General features: G+C 43.0%; 1 protein-coding gene across 2 annotated transcripts in view; it reads left to right on the top strand.

Annotated features, from left to right (window-relative positions):
• ANKH (ANKH inorganic pyrophosphate transport regulator) overlaps positions 1-10585 on the top strand; it is a 119822-nt gene extending 109237 nt beyond the window's left edge. For both annotated transcript variants that reach the window (XM_066625681.1, XM_066625680.1), the window contains 3 exons: positions 1190-1313; positions 3341-3440; positions 5325-10585. In XM_066625681.1, the coding sequence (XP_066481778.1) occupies positions 1190-1313; positions 3341-3440; positions 5325-5441 (341 nt within the window). In that variant the 3' untranslated portion in view covers positions 5442-10585. The remainder of the gene's footprint in view (positions 1-1189; positions 1314-3340; positions 3441-5324) is intronic.
• Positions 10586-19449: the final 8864 nt, after the last annotated feature.

Here is a 19449-nt window from a genome sequence, read left to right as displayed (position 1 = left end):
CAGTGGATTTATACAAACAGAATTTATACAATCAGTGGATTTATACAAACAGAATTTATACAATCAGTGGATTTATACAAACAGAGGTAGTAAGTCTATTTCTTGACTGTTCATCTTACAATTAGGAGACTGCCAGCCTAATCCTATGCATTTCTACACAGAAGTTCCATTATAGTCAATGGGGCTTACTCCAAGGTAAGTGTGGAAAGGATTGCAGCCTGCATTACTTATTGCTTCTACATGAAAAAGTATTCCCAGCCCTGTTGTAGGAAAGTAGCATATCAAAGAGAATACGAGGATAACAAACACCCTTCTAGATGGAGATAAGTCTCCCCACCCCCCTTGTATGAAGGGGCATTCAACCATGTGAGCTCCCTGAAGTACAGTTCAGGAACAAATTTACCACCTCACATAGTGTTTGTGTGAGCTAGGTCTAAGTTCTTCTGCCATCTGCCTGTAAAGCATACATTGTGGAACTAGAATTTCACGGTTGTATTGCTTTCCTCCTGTTCTCTCACTTTAACAGACATGATGCACATACCATACAAGAGACTCAAATGGGTTTCTCTGTGCAAAAAGCCCTAGAGTGTAAATTGCACCAAATGTATCAAAATTATAAGGAAAATTATAAGCAGCTTTTAGGATGGGGGGGGGGTAGAATCCCAGGGCCAGCAAGGATCAAAGGAGAGGGTCACAGTGTGTGGGTCATCAAGGTTATTGAAGAAACCCCAGGTTCCTTCTCTGAGTCTTTGAGTTTTTATTACAGTAATGAATATTTAGAAGGTTTTAAATGGTAAATGAAGCAGATATAATTGTGTTTTGCTAGCAGCAGAGGCAACTGGGACTCGCTCCCACATTACACTTCAATTTGTGGTCGGGCACGACTCTGAACATCGCGTGGTTTCGTACGGCTTACCTGCTGCATTCCTTTACAATAAATATAGGTGGATTCACTGCACTGAGAATCTTTCACCATTAACAATATCTCATGTTGAACTTGGACCTCTTATCCAACAAGTCATGCATTTTATCATGAGCCACATGATATCTGAGGGTGGCAGGAAGTTACCTTTTTTTTTCTGCTATGAAGAATGAGCCTTCTGTTTGCCCCAGGCAGAATATGCAGCCAAACTTTGTCAGAAGACGGAGGAAATTGTGTCTGACTGTTGTCCTTCCGTTCTTTTTATAGTCACAGTAAGAGCACATCTGACAGGATGGCTGATGACACTAAAAAAGACTTTTGTGCTGGCCCCCAGCTCAGTGCTGCGGATCATTGTTCTCATCACCAGTCTGATTGTATTGCCTTATTTAGGGTAAGTTCTTCTTCTTGTCTTTCACTTTCCCTATAATGTCCGGCCCATCGCCACACTGCTCCATGCATAAAACGTTTTCCGTCCAAATCAGAATATAGATGGTTCACCATTCTTTGTAATGCACACAGTACCAATTGGTTAAGGATGTGATGAACCATTAGTACCATCATCTCAGAAGTTGGTTATTAATGAGCAGTTTAATAAAATTGACACACTGAGACACCCATGTACAGAAATATACAGGAGCGACTGTTGCTCAGTGGACAAGCATCTGCTTTGCTTGCAGAGGAATCTTCAGGTAGGACAGAGAAAAATTGCTACCTGAAACCTTGGAGAGCTGCTACCAGTCATCGTTGACAGTACTAAGCTAGATGGACCAACAATCAGACTCTGTAGAAGATAGCTTTCTATGTTCCTAGAATATCAGCCTGATCTATTTGGTTATTCCTATTCAGAGGGGACCCATTGCAGGTTTTGTGTTCATAAAACTATGGATGTCTCTGGCTCATCTGCCAGGAGAATCAGTACTGGCATAAACTTCAACTAGGAGCTGGTTACCACACTACGCCCGGATATATTTGTGTTACTGTTTCCAGTAGACAAAAAATCAGGCACATAGATATGTTGTTTTTGCACTTGTGGCTTCTATCATTCATCAGCACTGGCAGTGGAAAAAGTCATCACAAAGGGTGGGACACTATGGGGCTGACAAGAAATCCAGTTGACCCTACCAGTTCTAGTACTGTCTGCATTGTTGTCAATAACAGTGGTTTGCTGAAGAGTTCTGCCTTTTTATTATAGAAAATATCTTACATTCTGTAGAAATTCTCCTTAACAATCATGATTTGCTCCCATTTTCTAATTGTTTCAGGCAGTAGTTCCCCAACTTTTTAGCATCAGGACCCACTTTTTAAAATGACACCACCAGGTTTACAAGACTTTTTAAAAAAGAGATCTAAAAAGAAATATTTTATTTATTTACTTACAAGTAATAACATTTTTATTCATATACAAAAAACAACTTCTTATAATGAAACAGCCCTTTAATTAACTTTAGTGAACACTCTACTTCCTTTCCCACATTTCTCTCGGGGGGGGCGGGCGGACAAAATCTTCTGGGTTTTTGGAATTCTTTCTTGGGGGTATGAACTAAAACATATTCCTCTCCCTATATTTATACATGCTATCTTGCGAACTCTTGGAGCTGAGCAGTTTGCAGTGTAATTAGCAACTATCTGATTTTTAAATAGCCTCAGGACAATTAGGGCACAATCCAGAGGTGCTCTTGGGCCGACGCAAGTCCCTTGTGCTGGCCAAACATCACAAAAGTGCCGTAAAGCACTTTTGCACAGACATAAGGAGAGATAGGCGTGCGCCAGCCTCCCCAAGCCAGCACAGGCCCCGTAGATGGTGAGTTTGCATCAGCCAAGCTTGGCCAGCGCAGGAATTTTGGGGTGAATGGGGTAGGGAGGAGGTGGGAGGGAGGCATTTTAGGGCAGGGGGAGGGTGGATGGTGGGCATTCTGGGGGCAGGCAGGTGGGCAGGGAGCAAGAGGTGTGACCAGGATCCAGCACTTATGCTGGATCCTAGCCTCTTTTCCCAGGCTGCTCGGATTTGCACCACTTCTTTAGGTCCCATTGGGGCTACTGTGGCTCTCCCTGGCTTAAGGGAAAAAACCTCCCCTTGTCTCAGGCTGACCCACGAGCAGCACGAAACTTGTGTTGGATACAACGCAGGCCCACCAGCTTGCCTGTTCCAGCACAAGTTAGGATTGGGCTGCCCGTTATCTGATCTTACCATTACTTGTGTTTACATTATAGGCTCTGCCCAGCCCTTCATGACCCACCAAAAATTGGATCGCAATCCACCAGTGGGTCCTTACCCACAGTTTGGGAACCACTGGTTTAAAGTATGTTCTTTAGGGAAAAGAGTAGTGTATGGTTTAGTTTTCTAGTAAGCTTTGATTGAACTGTAAGGCAGATTATTCTAGATTGATCACAGAAGATCATATTTTTTTTCTCTTTTAGGGTCCATGGAGCCACCCTAGGAGTAGGATCACTTCTAGCTGGTTTTGTAGGAGAATCTACCATGGTTGCAATAGCGGCTTGTTATGTCTATCAAAAACAGGTAAGGGATGAATTCTGAAGGAAAAACAGCTTTATTTCTGTTGCTGATGTTGGCATGGTGAGGCTGGCTTGACATGAATTCTAAGAATATGATTAAAAATGCATTTCAGTAGAACTACAGTTTTGTTTCTTTCTGTTTGTGCCTTGATTTTTATTATTGTTTAATTGATTGCTTAATATAATTGTGAACTGCTTCCTTTGTCTAGGAAGTGATCTATATTTTTAATAAAAATAAAGATCTGGTGTTTTTTTTCTTTCACTTCTAGGAATCCTAATCTAAATGCCAGTAGTTATTGGGTGGTTTTTTTCCTTCTTCGGCCAATTGTTAACTTTTTGTTGTATATCTTGGAGTGCAGCTGCCTTACAATTAAGCTAGGTTATATGGGTTTGGGTCAGGAAGCAGGACTGCATGATGTGCCATTTCTGTATGTTTGAATTGGCTCACAAGTACATATCGATGGATACTTGTGAACTAGTAGAACTAGTCTTCGAGAAGAGTCTATTGCAGGGCTAGCTGTCTGCCAGGTGATAGCTATATGTAATGTAGGAAGTGGCACTACTCCCCCTTAAGAAGCAGCAATTGATGGGAGGGCCCAATTCCTATGATTTGGACTTACTGCCCAATTCTAATGGGGCTGGGCAGCAATGAAACATACATTCTGTTGGCTTTGATTGCCATAAAGCAGTCAGTGCTGGTTGTAAAAGGTACACCAGCAGTGCCTGAACTCATATGCTGCTGAAGCGCCACTGGGAAGACCTCCCCGTGCATACTGGAGCAGCCAGAAGAAGCAGCCAATGGAGACAGTGTGGCAGGTTCAGGTGGCGACATGACAGGGAATGAGTGGATCAGGTCTAGAAAGGGGATGGGTTCAGCAGCAGTGGAAACCACTGAACCCTAACCCCCTTCCCAGCCCACTGTATGGGACCACACAGACTTACACCAGCGATTTCACTAGTGTAGGTCCAAGTAGACCCCCCCTCCCAAACCATGGAGGCTAACCCCCAGGTGAGGGAATGATCCCTTACCCAGAGGAGACCTTTGCAACTCCCCCCCCCAAGTAGGATGCAGTGGTAGCTATTTCAGCACCGCTGCATGGACAGGGGTGGGGGTGGATAAGATTGGGCTATTAGTCTTCAAGAGGGATGGATAGATAGAGGCAAGGAGGAGCTTGCTCAGTGGCAATATTGAGCATTTTATGCTGCAGCTACAGCATATAACATATGCTGTGTGTGTGTGTGTGTGTGTGTGTGTGTGTGTGTATATGTGTGTGTGTGCGTGTATGCATGTATGTATGTAACGTGTGTGTGTGTGTGTGTGTGTGTGTGTGTGTGTGTGTGTGTGTGTGTTGGTATAGGAGAGCATTTGGTCATATGAACCCCCCCTGCAGCCTGAAACTCAGACTAACACATTATGTTAATCGCAAGTAGTTTTTCCTCTCCCAAAGGGGAGACTGATGGGGAGACGGGCTGTTTCTTTTCCAGTGATTTTCTGCCTCCAAATCCCTCTTTCCTATAAGTTGCTTGAGACCAACTCATAGAGGACAAGAAATGGGTACCTGTAACTTTTCTCCCATTGAACCAAAAGCAGGTTGGGAGCACATGGTTTAGAGGCATAGAAAAAAAAGAGTTAAAGTGCTCCATCATCATTCTCTTGTTGGAGATTATTGCATGGGAGTCTGATTTATAATGATAAAAAAAGTCAGGTGGGAGAATTACTTGGTATTAACGTCCTGTGTAATTTGAGCATGAAGTAGTACAATTCAGCCATAAGTTTGCCACCTTGATGAGAACTAGACCAGAGAGTTTCTCAATTATTTGGTTTTGTTAGTCTTTACAGTCTGGTGAAATTCCTGGCCATCTACAACAATGCTTTTTTTCACTCCAGAAAAAGAAGAGAAACGATAATGAGACCGCAACAGAAGGCGAAGACTCAGCAATGACTGACATGCCTCAGACAGAGGAAATGACGGACATCGTAGAAATGAGAGAAGAGAATGAATAACAAATAGGAGGTGGCTCTTCTCTGCAGGGACAACTGGAAGCATATCTCTTCTCTCCCCCTTTCTTGTTTGTTTTTAATAAAGAAGCCTTGATTCCAGAGGTTTCGGATCATGAATTCCCTGGCATACTGAGTATGCTGGCACGGATGAGGGACGCAAAGGAACAGTCTCTCCTTTTTTGGTTTTTTCTTCTTTTCTTCAGCTGAGTCTCTTTCTCACTCCAGGCAAACTCAAGAGACACGGCTGCTACGCATTTAGAGGGAGTCTTCTTTCTTTGCAGTCTCCATTTGCCAACCAAAGTCGCACTGTTTCTTCATGGACTCTGCTGCCGTCCTTTTGCTTCCTCCAATGCTTTCCCCACCCTTCCCCAACACACATTCTTCCTTTTTTTATTAAAAAAAAAAAAAAAGATTAAAAATGAAACATTGAGGGGGGGAACCTAGCTTTATTTTTCTTGCTTGAAAATGACTTTTCTCTGTGAACCTGTATCATGGTGGACTTTGGCTTTCTCACCATTCCGTGTAATATGTTATATACAGCTACAAAACAAGGTACTGAGGCAGGCGTACAGGAAGAGTAAATGATAGATGGAATACATTAAATAGATTGTGATAAATACAGGACAACTGTTCAGATTTTATTATATCACCCAATGGTCTTCTTTCCATTCTCTGAGTTTCTCACTTGTGAACTGTTATCTGATCTACACTAACCTTATAGCTATTTTTAAAAACAGTTATGAACATCTCAAGTCAGAAGCTTTCTATAGACTATTAGCGTCCAGTCTGAAATCCTTTCTGTGGGAGACTTTTGTTCCCGTGCTCAGTGGCGTGCAGGATACTGTGATTGAGGTGTAGTGCAAGCAGTTCTTTTCCGAGTGTTTTTTCTCCTAAAGGAAGATGACAAAACAAATTACCAGTTCTTAAACCAAAGTTCTAATCCAGGGTTTTGCAGCAATGGCTTTTTGCTGTTTATACTTTCTACTCAAAACAATACATCCTTATACAGGGCGTTCTGGTGATATATCCCTTGTAACTCTGTATAGGGCTATTCCTTCAACCATTCTTCTATAGTAAATGGTTTAGGAGATCAAAACCTACAGTGGAAGAAGGTTGTGAAAACGCAAAGGTCCTTCAATCTCTTGAAGGGGGTTCTTAGTCAAAAGGGTTAGTGCTTCATCTGTTACCTGTTAACCCATGGGCAGGGCATGTCCTCGTGGGCTGCGCTTTGGCAATGGAATGTGCTTGTGCACTGCTGATACCCGCAGTCCACACTGTACCCTGAACTTTAGTTTTCACTGGTCTCCTACCATACCACTAGCATGGATGTTTGTAGGAGCAGCAGAGACTGCACAATTTGTACAACTAGCATCATTCAGTTGGTGTGGAAATGGGGGACAAAAGATACCTTCCTTTCCTGACATCTGCCTGCACTGGTGGCTGTGTACTGCTGGGCAAAATTTGAAGCACTAGTACTTGCCATGCAGGTCTGCACTTACAAGGGTGTTGGGACAACTACAGCACCCATATAGGAGCTTACTTCAGCCACATGACATGGTGTCATTTTAATTCTAGAGGAAGTGTCTCAAAATGAAACATGTCAAGGTTTCTTTCACTAAATTATATTTTTCTATAAGCTTTAGAACAGTGAAATGACTTTATTTAATTTTGCACAAATCCATTTTCTAGATTTGGGGATCAGGTAGCTTAGAACAGATGAAATCTTACGGTTGCAATCTTATATCAATATATGTGTATATATACATATGAATGTGTATAGATATATATATTGTACATTATGTGTAATTTATTTTTCAGTTGCAATATGTTTCTTATTTTTCCAATGCTGAGTAAAAAAGAAAATTTCTAATACAATCCAAAGTTTGCTTGTGTGCTGACATCAACTGTAAAGAAGTGTACTGTACTGGTAAACACTACAGCTCTGCAAAGTTGATATTCAGTTTTGCACACGTGCAAATGCAATAAGTTATGACATGAATCGTTTCACAAGGATGAGGATTGTGCAAATCAGTCTAGATTAGGGAGCAGCAGCTAGAGGCCCCAGAGCCAGATTTGGTGCTCTGAATACCTACTGGTCTCTTGTCAATTAAAAGGCCAGAAATATAGACGGAGGAGCTTGGCAATAAGGGTTGCTGGCAGCTCACTATGGGGAACACAAGAGGGCTCTTAACCTACTATCTACCATCCCCTCCTCAGAGATGTTCAGTTAAGGATCTAGGTACTGGAAATGTCATACGAAAGGAAAACAGTACAGATCCAAAGTTTTTTCAATGCTTATTACAGAAATATACTGGGGGGAATCAATACTGTGTAGTGCGTATTCTATGTTCACTTTTATAGTATAACCCTGCCTCTGTGTGTGTGTGTGCCACTACATGCACATACGCAAATTGACAAATATTGCTCATTTTTCTAAAAAAAAATATTGATTTCTCTAGCGTTATCAAATTATAAACATGCATTTGTTGAAAATAAAATGGCAAGAGTAGTTTTATTGTGGCATTGTTCTGATGTTAATTAGAGAAATAGACTGTAATATTTATTTGAGTTAGAGCCAAAAATATTTTAAAAATCTACTATTTCGGGATTTCTGAATACTATTTATTTAGTTAGATGATTGCACAAGTGCACCTTTTGGTGATATGGGTGGCTGAAATAATTGTATCCCATGATTGCAACTTCAAATACCAACTTATTTACTGAAGATGGTTTTGCATTGTACAAGCTATGGCTTAGAAATATGGCTTACCATATTAAAATATGGTATTGTAATCCTATTTTTCATAGGTTATACATATTCGGAACAGGTACAGATCCAGAAGAATTGTTACCCTGCACATGCCCAATCTTGTCTGATTTTGAAAGCTAAGCAGTGTCAGTGGGAGACCCCTTGGGAATACCAGGTGCTGTAGGCATATATCATAGTCTTTCAAGACTGAAGGTTACCAACCATTTTGGTCCTTACTGAATCCAAGTTATATATTTATGAGATTCCTATAACGGCAAATGTATTTGTGGTTGTGCCATACAATCTGTGTGTATAGTGTGAAGAAAACATGCTGGTGTGTTCTGGATCAAGGGACTCTTTTTGGGGGGTGTATTTCTATATATTACAATGATAATATTAGTGAGATTTACATACTGCTTTTCAACAAAAAAATTCACAAAACGGTTTATTTTCGCAAGGAAGAGATAAGTGACTTTACCAATGTTCTTTTAACAATTTCCTCTTTGACCCTTGTTTAACATCATAGTCTGCTTCCACTCATACCTTTTAGTGGCACCTCTACAATTAGTATTTCCTGCAGAAGGGCCTAAATCCACAATATATTTAAATGGTTTTTGTGGGTTTTTTTTGGAAGATTTTGTTACCAAACTCCATCATCTTTTCCCCTTGAATAGGTTCATCCTATTTTAGCTCTCCATTCTCCAAACTCCTGTGTCTGTAATTCTTCCATAGTAAGATTTTTTTTCATACTGCCCCCTCTTCATCCATATGGTATATGCAGAATTAGATTTATCCTCAGATGTGGAAAATGTGACACCTTGGGAATGTGTGCATGAAGGAACTGCTTGGGTAGACCCAGTGACGTAGTTCTTTCCCACATTAGCCTTGCTTTTCCTCCCACAAAAGGAATTTGTCCTGCCCTTCCTGTGGGGTACCTTCATGCATATTGCAATTTGGTGATATCTAAACCAAATCATTGCCAAGTCTTGGAACAGAGATGCAACCCATTAAACTGCTGCTGATGTAGTTACAATGGAACTTACAACTCAAAACGTATTTGTGCGAGTATGGTGTATCTTGTGGTCTGTCATCATATTGCACAGAGTACCATTGCTGCAACTGCTCTAACAGTGTAAGCGCAGGTAGGTTGGTTGAGGGGGCAGACCAGGATAACTGGACCCCCATGGCTTTTGTGGAATCCAGAGCTCCCGTCCAGGGTCTAACATGACTCTTGGATGGTTCAGATCTATGCCAGCAAGAAGCTAGCATAGATCTGAGTAGGCTCATATGGGACCAGGAAGTGGCAGAGGAGGTAAGTAAACATTTCATATACTTGCCTCTCCTGGCCAGCCTGGTCCCGCAACCAGCCCATGGGGTGCAGCAGAGGCTGCATCAATGTCCCTACCCATGTAGGCTGCCCCTGGATAGGATTGGGTTGTTAATTTACTTAAATATTAGGAGGACTACAGCTTAAGTGGGTTGTGGATCAGCTACCCCTATTATAAAACGAGGAAAACAGTGGCAAAATTTCTCCTGCAAATCTCTTTTCCAAGCCATTGTTCTCTAAAGCTGACCCTAGATAGGATGCTGTTCTTCCGCTTCTCTTGTTTGTCTGCTGCTCTGAGACTTCTGGTTATCGCACCCAGCAGGAGTGGTGGGAACTCTGAGGGCTGTGGGAAAGGTTATGTATCTCTTCTGTCTATTTTATTCCCCCTGCAGATCTTACCCCCAATCCTCACACCGGTTTATAGGACAAGCAGCAGGTTGAGAACCCCATGCTTGGTTTATAAATAGGGCTCCAAGCATGAAATTGCACACCAGGTTCCAACCTGTGAACAATAGGAACAATAGGAAGTGTGCTGAGAGCCTTTGCGTGAGAACCAATGCAGTAACAGGCTGAAAAAAAGGAGGCTTTGCTGATAAAACCGTTTTCAAGCCTAGGATGGAGCTGCATAAGCAGGATAGGAATGGGAGCATTCATTCTTCAAAACCTCAAAATTTTCAGAGATTAAAAAGTAGACACACAATATTCAAGGCAAAAGGTAACATAGAGGAGTTGTGAACAGCACAGTTCTACACATGTCTATGCAGAAGTAAGTCCTGTTGAGTTTGATGAGACTTACTTCCAAGTTGAAATATTTAGGACTTCTACAGCCTAAGTGCTTCTACCGTTTTTGCTACTCCCTCAAAAGATAGGATATTTTCAGAGTTAGTTCCATCTGTCTTCACTCAGTATTCATTAATGGGATTGGTTGTTTCTTATTTATTGCTTTTGTGTTGGTCTTTTGTTACTTCGCTTCCTTTTCAGGAAGTCTGTAAAATGTTCTGCATTTGATGGCTTTTCTTATGACAAAAGAAATGTCCTTAACTAAACATCATCATACAGTATTAAAATCTTCCAAGTCTCTTCTCTCTGGGTGGATTATTTTATTTTGAATTTCTGATCCCATAGCCTTGTGTTACTGTTTAGAAATTGGAGACAACAACCTGGTCTGGCAAGGGAAATATGTGTGTGGGAGGAGAGGTCTGATGGCCGGTATAGATACATTTGGGTATGTGCCTCTGGGCTGTATTGAACTGACTGGGTGTGCCTTTTTATTGCAGATGCCAGTAGGTATCACCATCTGGAGCTAGTAGTTAATATTGTGATTATAACCTAGATGCCCTGGTTAAAATCTCCAGGACTGCTCTCAGTAGTCACCTGGAGACTGATGCAAATTCCTGGAGACTTCAGGACAATTCTAAATGCTGCACTCTCTTAGTGCAGCTAACATAGCCCTTTTCAACCACTGTGCTGTGGCACACTCCTGTGACAGGAGCCGAGGGGCATCCGGTTCGGGACTCCTCATCCCTATGGGATGAGGATGGGGAGGTTAGAGAACAACAAGACAAAGGCAGGGTAGGAGAAGAAATTGGGAAAGGTAGGGTGATGGGATGTGATAGACGGTTTGGCACAATGAGAGGATGCGGGGACAAAGGAGCGAATAAGCAGCCCATCCTAGGGCATTCCATGTATAAATGCTTTTATGCGAATGCCCGAAGTCTACGAGCAAAGGTGGGAGAACTGAAATGTCTGGTGACAAGGGAAAGTATTGACATAGTGGGCATAACGGAAACCTGGTGGAATGCGGAGAATCAGTGGGATACCGCAATCCCGGGCTATAAACTCTACAGGAGGGACAGGCAGGGGCATGTTGGAGGTGGGGTGGCCCTTTATGTTAAGGAAGGGATAAAATCCAGCAAAGTAGAGATTGAAGGTGGGTCTGACTCCACCGTAGAATCTCTGTGGGTTAAATTACCAGGCTTGTGCAGCGATGTAATACTGGGGGCGTGCTATCGTCCTCCAGACCAGAAATCTGATGGGGACATTGAAATGAAGAAACAGATCAGGGAGGTGACAAGGAGGGACAGGGTTGTAATCATGGGGGACTTCAATTATCCTCATATTGACTGGGTCAATTTGTGTTCTGGTCACAATAAGGAAACCGGATTTCTTGACGTGCTAAATGACTGTGGCTTAGAGCAGCTAGTCACGGAGCCCACCAGAGGACAGGTGACTCTGGATTTAATTTTGTGCGGTATGCAGGACCTGGTTAGAGATGTAAACGTTACTGAGCCATTGGGGAACAGTGATCATGCTGCGATCCGTTTGGACGTGCACGTTGGGGGAAGAATACCAGGCAAATCTCTAACAAAAACCCTTGACTTCCGACGGGCGGACTTCCCTCAAATGAGGAGGCTGGTTAGAAGGAGGTTGAAAGGGAGGGTAAAAAGAGTCCAATCTCTCCAGAGTGCATGAAGGCTGCTTAAAACAACAATAATAGAGGCCCAGCAGAGGTGTATACCGCAAAGAAAGAAGGGTTCCACTAAATCCAGGAGGGTGCCCGCATGGCTAACCAGCCAAGTTAGAGAGGCTGTGAAGGGCAAGGAAGCTTCCTTCCGTAAATGGAAGTCTTGCCCTAATGAGGAGAATAAAAAGGAACATAAACTGTGGCAAAAGAAATGTAAGAAGGTGATATGGGAGGCCAAGCGAGACTATGAGGAACGCATGGCCAGCAACATTAAGGGGAACAATAAAAGCTTCTTCAAATATGTTAGAAGCAGGAAACCCGCCAGAGAAGCAGTTGGCCCTCTGGATGGTGAGGGAGGGAAAGGGGAGATAAAAGGAGACTTAGAGATGGCAGAGAAATTAAATGAGTTCTTTGCATCTGTCTTCACGGCAGAAGACCTCGGGCAGATACCACTGCCCGAACGGCCCCTCCTGACCGAGGAGTTAAGTCAGATAGAGGTTAAAAGAGAAGATGTTTCAGACCTCATTGATAAATTAAAGATCAATAAGTCACTGGGCCCTGATGGCATCCACCCAAGGGTTATTAAGGAATTGAAGAATGAAGTTGCAGATCTCTTGACTAAGGTATGCAACTTGTCCCTCAAAATGGCCATGGTGCCAGAAGATTGGAGGATAGCAAATGTCACGCCTATTTTTAAAAAGGGAAAGAGGGGGGACCCGGGAAACTATAGGCCGGTCAGCCTAACATCCATACCGGGTAAGATGGTGGAATGCCTCATCAAAGATAGGATCTCAAAACACATAGACGAACAGGCCTTGCTGAGGGAGAGTCAGCATGGCTTCTGTAAGGGTAAGTCTTGCCTCACGAACCTTATAGAATTCTTTGAAAAGGTCAACAGGCATGCGGATGCGGGAGAACCCGTGGACATTATATATCTGGACTTTCAGAAGGCGTTTGACACAGTCCCTCACCAAAGGCTACTGAAAAAACTCCACAGTCAGGGAATTAGAGGACAGGTCCTCTCGTGGATTGAGAACTGGTTGGAGGCCAGAAAGCAGAGAGTGGGTGTCAATGGGCAATTTTCACAATGCAGAGAGGTGAAAAGCGGTGTGCCCCAAGGATCTGTCCTGGGACCGGTGCTTTTCAACCTCTTCATAAATGACCTGGAGACAAGGTTGAGCAGTGAAGTGGCTAAGTTTGCAGACGACACCAAACATTTCCGAGTGGTAAAGACCAGAAGTGATTGTGAGGAGCTCCAGAAGGATCTCTCCAGACTGGCAGAATGGGCAGCAAAATGGCAGATGCGCTTCAATGTCAGTAAGTGTAAAGTCATGCACATTGAGGCAAAAAATCAAAACTTTAGATATAGGCTGATGGGTTCTGAGCTGTCTGTGACAGATCAGGAGAGAGATCTTGGGGTGGTGGTGGACAGGTCGATGAAAGTGTCGACCCAATGTGCAGGCGGCAGTGAAGAAGGCCAATTCTATGCTTGGGATCATTAGAAAAGGTATTGAAAACAAAACGGCTAGTATTATAATGCTGTTGTACAAATCGATGGTAAGGCCACACCTGGAGTATTGTGTCCAGTTCTGGTCGCCGCATCTCAAAAAAGACATAGTGGAAATGGAAAAGGTGCAAAAGAGAGCGACTAAGATGATTACGGGGCTGGGGCACCTTCCTTATGAGGAAAGGCTACGGCGTTTGGGCCTCTTCAGCCTAGAAAAGAGACACCTGAGGGGGGACATGATTGAGACATACAAAATTATGCAGGGGATGGACAGAGTGGATAGGGAGATGCTCTTTACACTCTCACATAATACCAGAACCAGGGGACATCCACTAAAATTGAGTGTTGGGCGGGTTAGGACAGACAAAAGAAAATATTTCTTTACTCAGCGTGTGGTTGGTCTGTGGAACTCCTTGCCACAGGATGTGGTGCTGGCGTCTAGCCTAGACACCTTTAAAAGGGGATTGGACGAGTTTCTGGAGGAAAAATCCATTATGGGGTACAAGCCATGATGTGTATGCGCAACCTCCTGATTTTAGAAATGGGTTATGTCAGAATGCCAGATGTAGGGGAGAGCACCAGGATGAGGTCTCTTGTTATCTGGTGTGCTCCCTGGGGCATTTGGTGGGCCGCTGTGAGATACAGGAAGCTGGACTAGATGGGCCTATGGCCTGATCCAGTGGGGCTGTTCTTATGTTCTTATGCTGTGAATGGTCCACAGGTGTGCCATGGGAGTTTGAGGGAGGGTCCTTTATTAGTAGGGCCATTGGGGATGTGAGCTCCCCACCAGCAGCATGGTGTGCCTTGTCAGTTGTCAAAAAACTGATGGAGTGCCTCGACAGTTTTAGTTCCTTCTTAGTGTGCTGTGAGACAAAAAAGAGGAACGTGCCTTGTCACTGAGCTAACCTATCACAAGGCTACAAAAAATCCCTTCTTTTCTATTTGCCAAGGATGTTTGAATGAACTTAGGATATTTTGGGGTGGTGAATCAACAAAACGGTATCTGTTTTGCCCAGTTGGCTCCAGTTTTGGTACGGCATAGGAAGCTGACACCATTGTTTCCTCATGAAGAAGCTGCTTGGATCAGCATATAAGATGGCTACGCCAGACTCCCAAAACTAGAGCCAATAGGGCAAAACTGTTGCCCTTTTTAAATTCAGCATCACACACATAGCTAAGAATAGGTCAAACGTTTATGACACCAAAATGTGTGTAGGCCTGTGTAATGGAGGAAAACTGTTAGGTTGCCCTCCCTGTGCTTTCAGGCCATCTGCCTGTCTGCCTGGTGTCCACCTTCACTTTAGCATTGAGTGGTTCCCCTGTCTGGGCCTACAACTCGGCCCCAGCCTGCCTCCTCTGCTTGTGTCAACATACAACCTCTTCGTTGCAGCCGATCTGGTTAGCACTCATATCATGACAATCTTGTACAGATGTTTGATATATTTGGCTCCTCCAAAGAGCTCACAATTGTATGCATGGGAGGCTCTGTCAGTCTCTCATCCAGGCCAAAACTTGCTTGGCTTCTGCATTGTATCAGGCTTTGTAAAGGCTGTTTGCAGTCCTGTGTCAGTTTGTACAGTGTATGAACATCCGTCAGATAAGACTGGCTGAAATCACTTTGTCACACAGAACTAGTATAAGAGCAGAGTCTCTACCTGTGGCAAAGAAGAAAAATCCCTCATTCATGTGACATCGTAATTCAGTGGCACTGATCAGTGGTTCCCAAACTCTCACAAGGGAGTTGGGAGCCCTGCAAGTTGCTGTGGAGATCACACTGCTGCTGGCACAGGAGGGTTTTTTTTACTTACCTGCAACCAGTACTGCAGTCCTGGGGGATTTGGGGAACCCTCTGCAGGGCTCCCTGTGCTTGCAAAGGTCTTTTTAAAAAACTGGCACTCCTGGCTTTGTTGCAAAAAATCAGAAGTGCTCATTTTTTAAAGACTTTTACAGGCATGGGGAACCCTGCAGAGGGCTCCCTGGACCCCCCTGACTGCAGTGTTGGCTGCAGGTAAGTAGGGGGGGAAAAAACCCTCCGGTCCCCTGCAGCAGCACGATCCTGTGGATTGCTTTGTTGCCTTTCAGAAAAAGTGCTTCCCTGGCTAGTAGTCATGACCACCAGTTTGGGAACCACTGGCATAGATAGAATTATATTTTTAAAGGAATGATCTTCGTACATGGATGTATTTATGCATATCATAATGATCAAAAGACTTCCTATGATAAATGTAGAAACAAAAAAGAAGATATGGGAAAGGGGAAATTGTGTAATGAAATGTTACATTTTTTGTAATTGTGAAGACTTCTGATTTTAGATGAAACCATGAAAAAAATGCCTATAAGTATATGAAATAGAAAAAAATTCAGAGTGAAACTGAAAGCATTTTATGAGAAATGGAAGAGGATGGAGTGCTGAATCTTCAACCTTACTGTCATGTATCTAACAATACAGATGCTGAACAAGTTAGATGAGAGTGGTAATGAATCTTTCAAATGACTTAAGTATATAATCTTCTATTGCCTTTGATATAGCATTAAAAAAAAACAAAACCAGAGGTGTGAAGTGTTGTAGAAGTAGTCCCTTTATAATAAAAAGAGCATTAGCAACCTAGTATTGAAGTTAGCCAGAAATATGCCCAACAATCTGAATCTTTAGCATGGAGTATCTAAGCGTTGAGAACTAGATACTAGCCAGGTTTTCACAGATCTTCTAAGAAATGGTCAAGAGAGAGCAGTTTAAAGATATTACCCTCATGTGCCATTTTTGTCTTTGAAAAGGTGTGCTATGGGTGTGCAAAAACCAAACAAATTTCAGTTTTCTTTTTCCTGCTAAAAAGGGGGGTTCAAAAATCAGAGGAAACTGCAGCTGCCTTGTACCTACTTCCATCTAAACACGTTTTCTCTTCATAATTTGCTTGTAAAGGTGTCGTTGAAGCAAAGGCAAGTCATCTCGCCACACTTGCACAGAGCCAAATTTATATTTTCCGGGTTGAAGTTTCTTCCCTAAGTTTCTTCCCTGCCACCTCCAGCTTGAGGAGGTGGTGCCTTGTAGATGCTGAAGCAAAGGGGCTGTGCAAGCGGGCAGTATGCCCTCTGTGTCTTTGAGACTAGAGTCATTGCATGAGGCGATTATGGTGGGTGTGGGTGAATATGAACAATGAAAAATAATTGTGCATATGTGAAGGCTTCTGAAGAAAGTGTCAACCTATGCAAAGGGTAGTGGGTTTGAGTGTAAAAATACTCACCAGAGGTTAGATGTAAGTATATCCTGCTTCTAATGGTCTTTCATTTAGATTACTTCCAAAAATTCATACTACTTTAGCTTCAGCAATAGTGCAGCACCTACTCAGTGAACCCATGTGTTCACTGATTCCGATTCCAAAAATAGCATCTGTTTTGCCTTATCATGTCTAGTTTTGGGGATACAGGTGGAGCCTATTTATCCGCATTAGTTCCATTCTGTGATGCGGCGCAATTAACAAAAAACAGCATTGTGCTGAATTCCATAGAGTTAAGCAAATATGCTGTAGCCTGACACTTCCGGATGGAAGGAAACTAAGTCAGCTGTTATCAATCCCCTCCCCTCCATACTCAGCCCTCCTGTTGCCAGCTGTCCCACTTCTTTCACAGGTGGGATGCTGAGCTTTTAAAAGTCCAGTCCTATGCATTTCTACTCAGAAGTAAGTCCCATTCAAGTCAATGGGGCTTACTCTCAGGAAAGTTTGGATTGAATTATAGTCTAAATCTCATGCTTTGCTTGCTGGGAAGGCTTCCTTGTGTCGGCTGGAGCAGGAGAGCCTGCACCATGGGGGGGGGGGAATTTGGCAAACACTCCCTGGGTTTTTTAAAGCAATCCCCTCTACTACTAGCACCCCTGCCCCTGTGTGTGTGTGTGTGTGTGTGTGTGTGTGTGTGTGAGAGAGAGAGAGAGAGAGAGAGAGAGAGAGAGAGAGAGAGAGAGAGCGCGCGCGCGAGAAAGAGAGCTCTACCTCATTGCACATGTTCTGGCTACAGAGGTTTTCTGCCCCCCCTTCCCCTCTTCAGCCTCTTTGCTGCCTCAGGGGCTGCAGGAGTGTTACTGTTCCTTTGAAAGGGGAACCTCTTCCATGGCTCCAGGGCTATTTCCCTGCCTGGGCGAGGCAGAGCCTTTTTGCAGTGTTTTGGGCTGCCTGGAAACTGAGCAAGATGACAGCAAAAGAGGCAAAGGTGTGTGCGACTTTCAGTTCCCCCAGCCCATTTGAGTTGCGGCAAATCAGCAGATTAACAAATCTGTGGATAAATAGGCTGCACCTGTATAGTATAGCCTCATTAGTGAATGGTTCAAGCAGCTTCCTCATGAGGAAGTCTACACCATGGCTTCCTCATGAAGAAGCTGCTTGAACCATTCACTAATGAGGCTATGCCATGTCTCCAAAACTAGATATGATAGGGCATAACAGATGTTATTTTTGGAATAGGCACCCCAAATTCATATCAAACCACCATAAAGTTTGTGAAAAACTTTTCTGACCTTCAATTTTGTAGGCCTGTTATTAACTATGACCACCCTGCAGAAGCAAGATGGGTTTGATGAAAACTCTCTGCCTTTTTGGAAGATGGATTATATATACCAGAGCTCATGATTGCTTTCATCATGCTGTCCTACCATCTAAGGTCTTATAAAATTGGAAATAAGGGACACAGGATTAGTGTGAGTACACATGCATCCTATGGGATTGTGATGCTGAGGAAGCATAATGAACTTCAACGAACTGGGCCCAGTAATTCAGCCATACTATTGCAGAGACAGCAATGAGGGTTTTCAGAGAAACAACTCTTCAATTAATACTGTCACAATGAATTTGCAAGTATTCCAGTGAATCACAAGTTATACAAAACTGTGAGTTGGCAATTCCGGTAATGATTACTATATTCTGAATTTTAAAAGGTAGAACTATCTTCCAAGAATTGGAGCCTTCATTAAATGAAGAAGTTTCTAGTCCTTAGGTCTGTTAAGATTTGCTTGGAAGTGTGTGGGTAGAAGCACCTGATGAAACTGCAGGTGCTAGAGGTGGTTGAAATGGATTTACAGTGATTAAGGGTGGGGTTGCAGTGGCCTGGATAGCTCCTTGCCTAGGGAGATGAGTAAAATCCAAGTAGTGAAGCCTTTCAGATTTGTTCACTATGTATGCTTTATGACAAAGTTTATGTGTGTTTCAGAACGCCCCTTTTCTTGCCTCAGAACATGCACTCCTTGGGGTACAGACTTTGTTAATTAGTGAAAATACACAGCCATGCAAATAAGTACATTCCTACCATCTACCTCATGCAACTAGAACTGTTCTTCTGATTTGTCTTGCCCAAAGCAGCAGACAGCATCCCTCTGATTTTACTGCCACCATTAGGGTGGTAACAAGAACCACCTGCTCTGGAGTTATCGGCTAAGATTACTGTATGAAATGAAGATGGTGGCACAAACATGGGAAGCTTTCTGCAACCATTTCCTCTTGCTTGCAGTGCCATCTGCTGGTCAATTCCACACACAGCACCAATTGAGGCTTCCTTGTTGAAACCTGCAACCATTGGGCCAGAGTAATTACTACAAATCTTTGCACCTTTCCTAACCTATTTCACCTACTTGTACAGTAGCAAAGTAAGTCTGAAGCTGCATTCTTAGGCACATTGAGAATGGCCCACTGAATTCAGCTCGACTTACTTCCAAGTAAGTATATAGAAGCCAGTTGATAACTTCAGGCACTATCTGTTTGATAGCAATTAATGAAAAGTGAGATCTGTTGCAATTGCTTTATGATTTCTTCCTTTAACCATTTTTAGCAAAGAACACAGTAATTCTTCTGTGTCTTTTTTGTGAATTCAAAAATTCATAGTGAATCTATTCAGTTTTGAGGCAATATCTTAAGCTTAAGAAAATGTTGCCCAAAATGAAGTGCCATATCCTAATCTGTACACAATGGCCCCACTTCATAT

This window comes from Tiliqua scincoides, chromosome 4, assembly GCF_035046505.1.
Source record: "Tiliqua scincoides isolate rTilSci1 chromosome 4, rTilSci1.hap2, whole genome shotgun sequence".
Taxonomy (NCBI): Eukaryota; Metazoa; Chordata; class Lepidosauria; order Squamata; family Scincidae; genus Tiliqua; species Tiliqua scincoides.
This window is presented reverse-complemented; position numbering and strand designations above follow the sequence as displayed.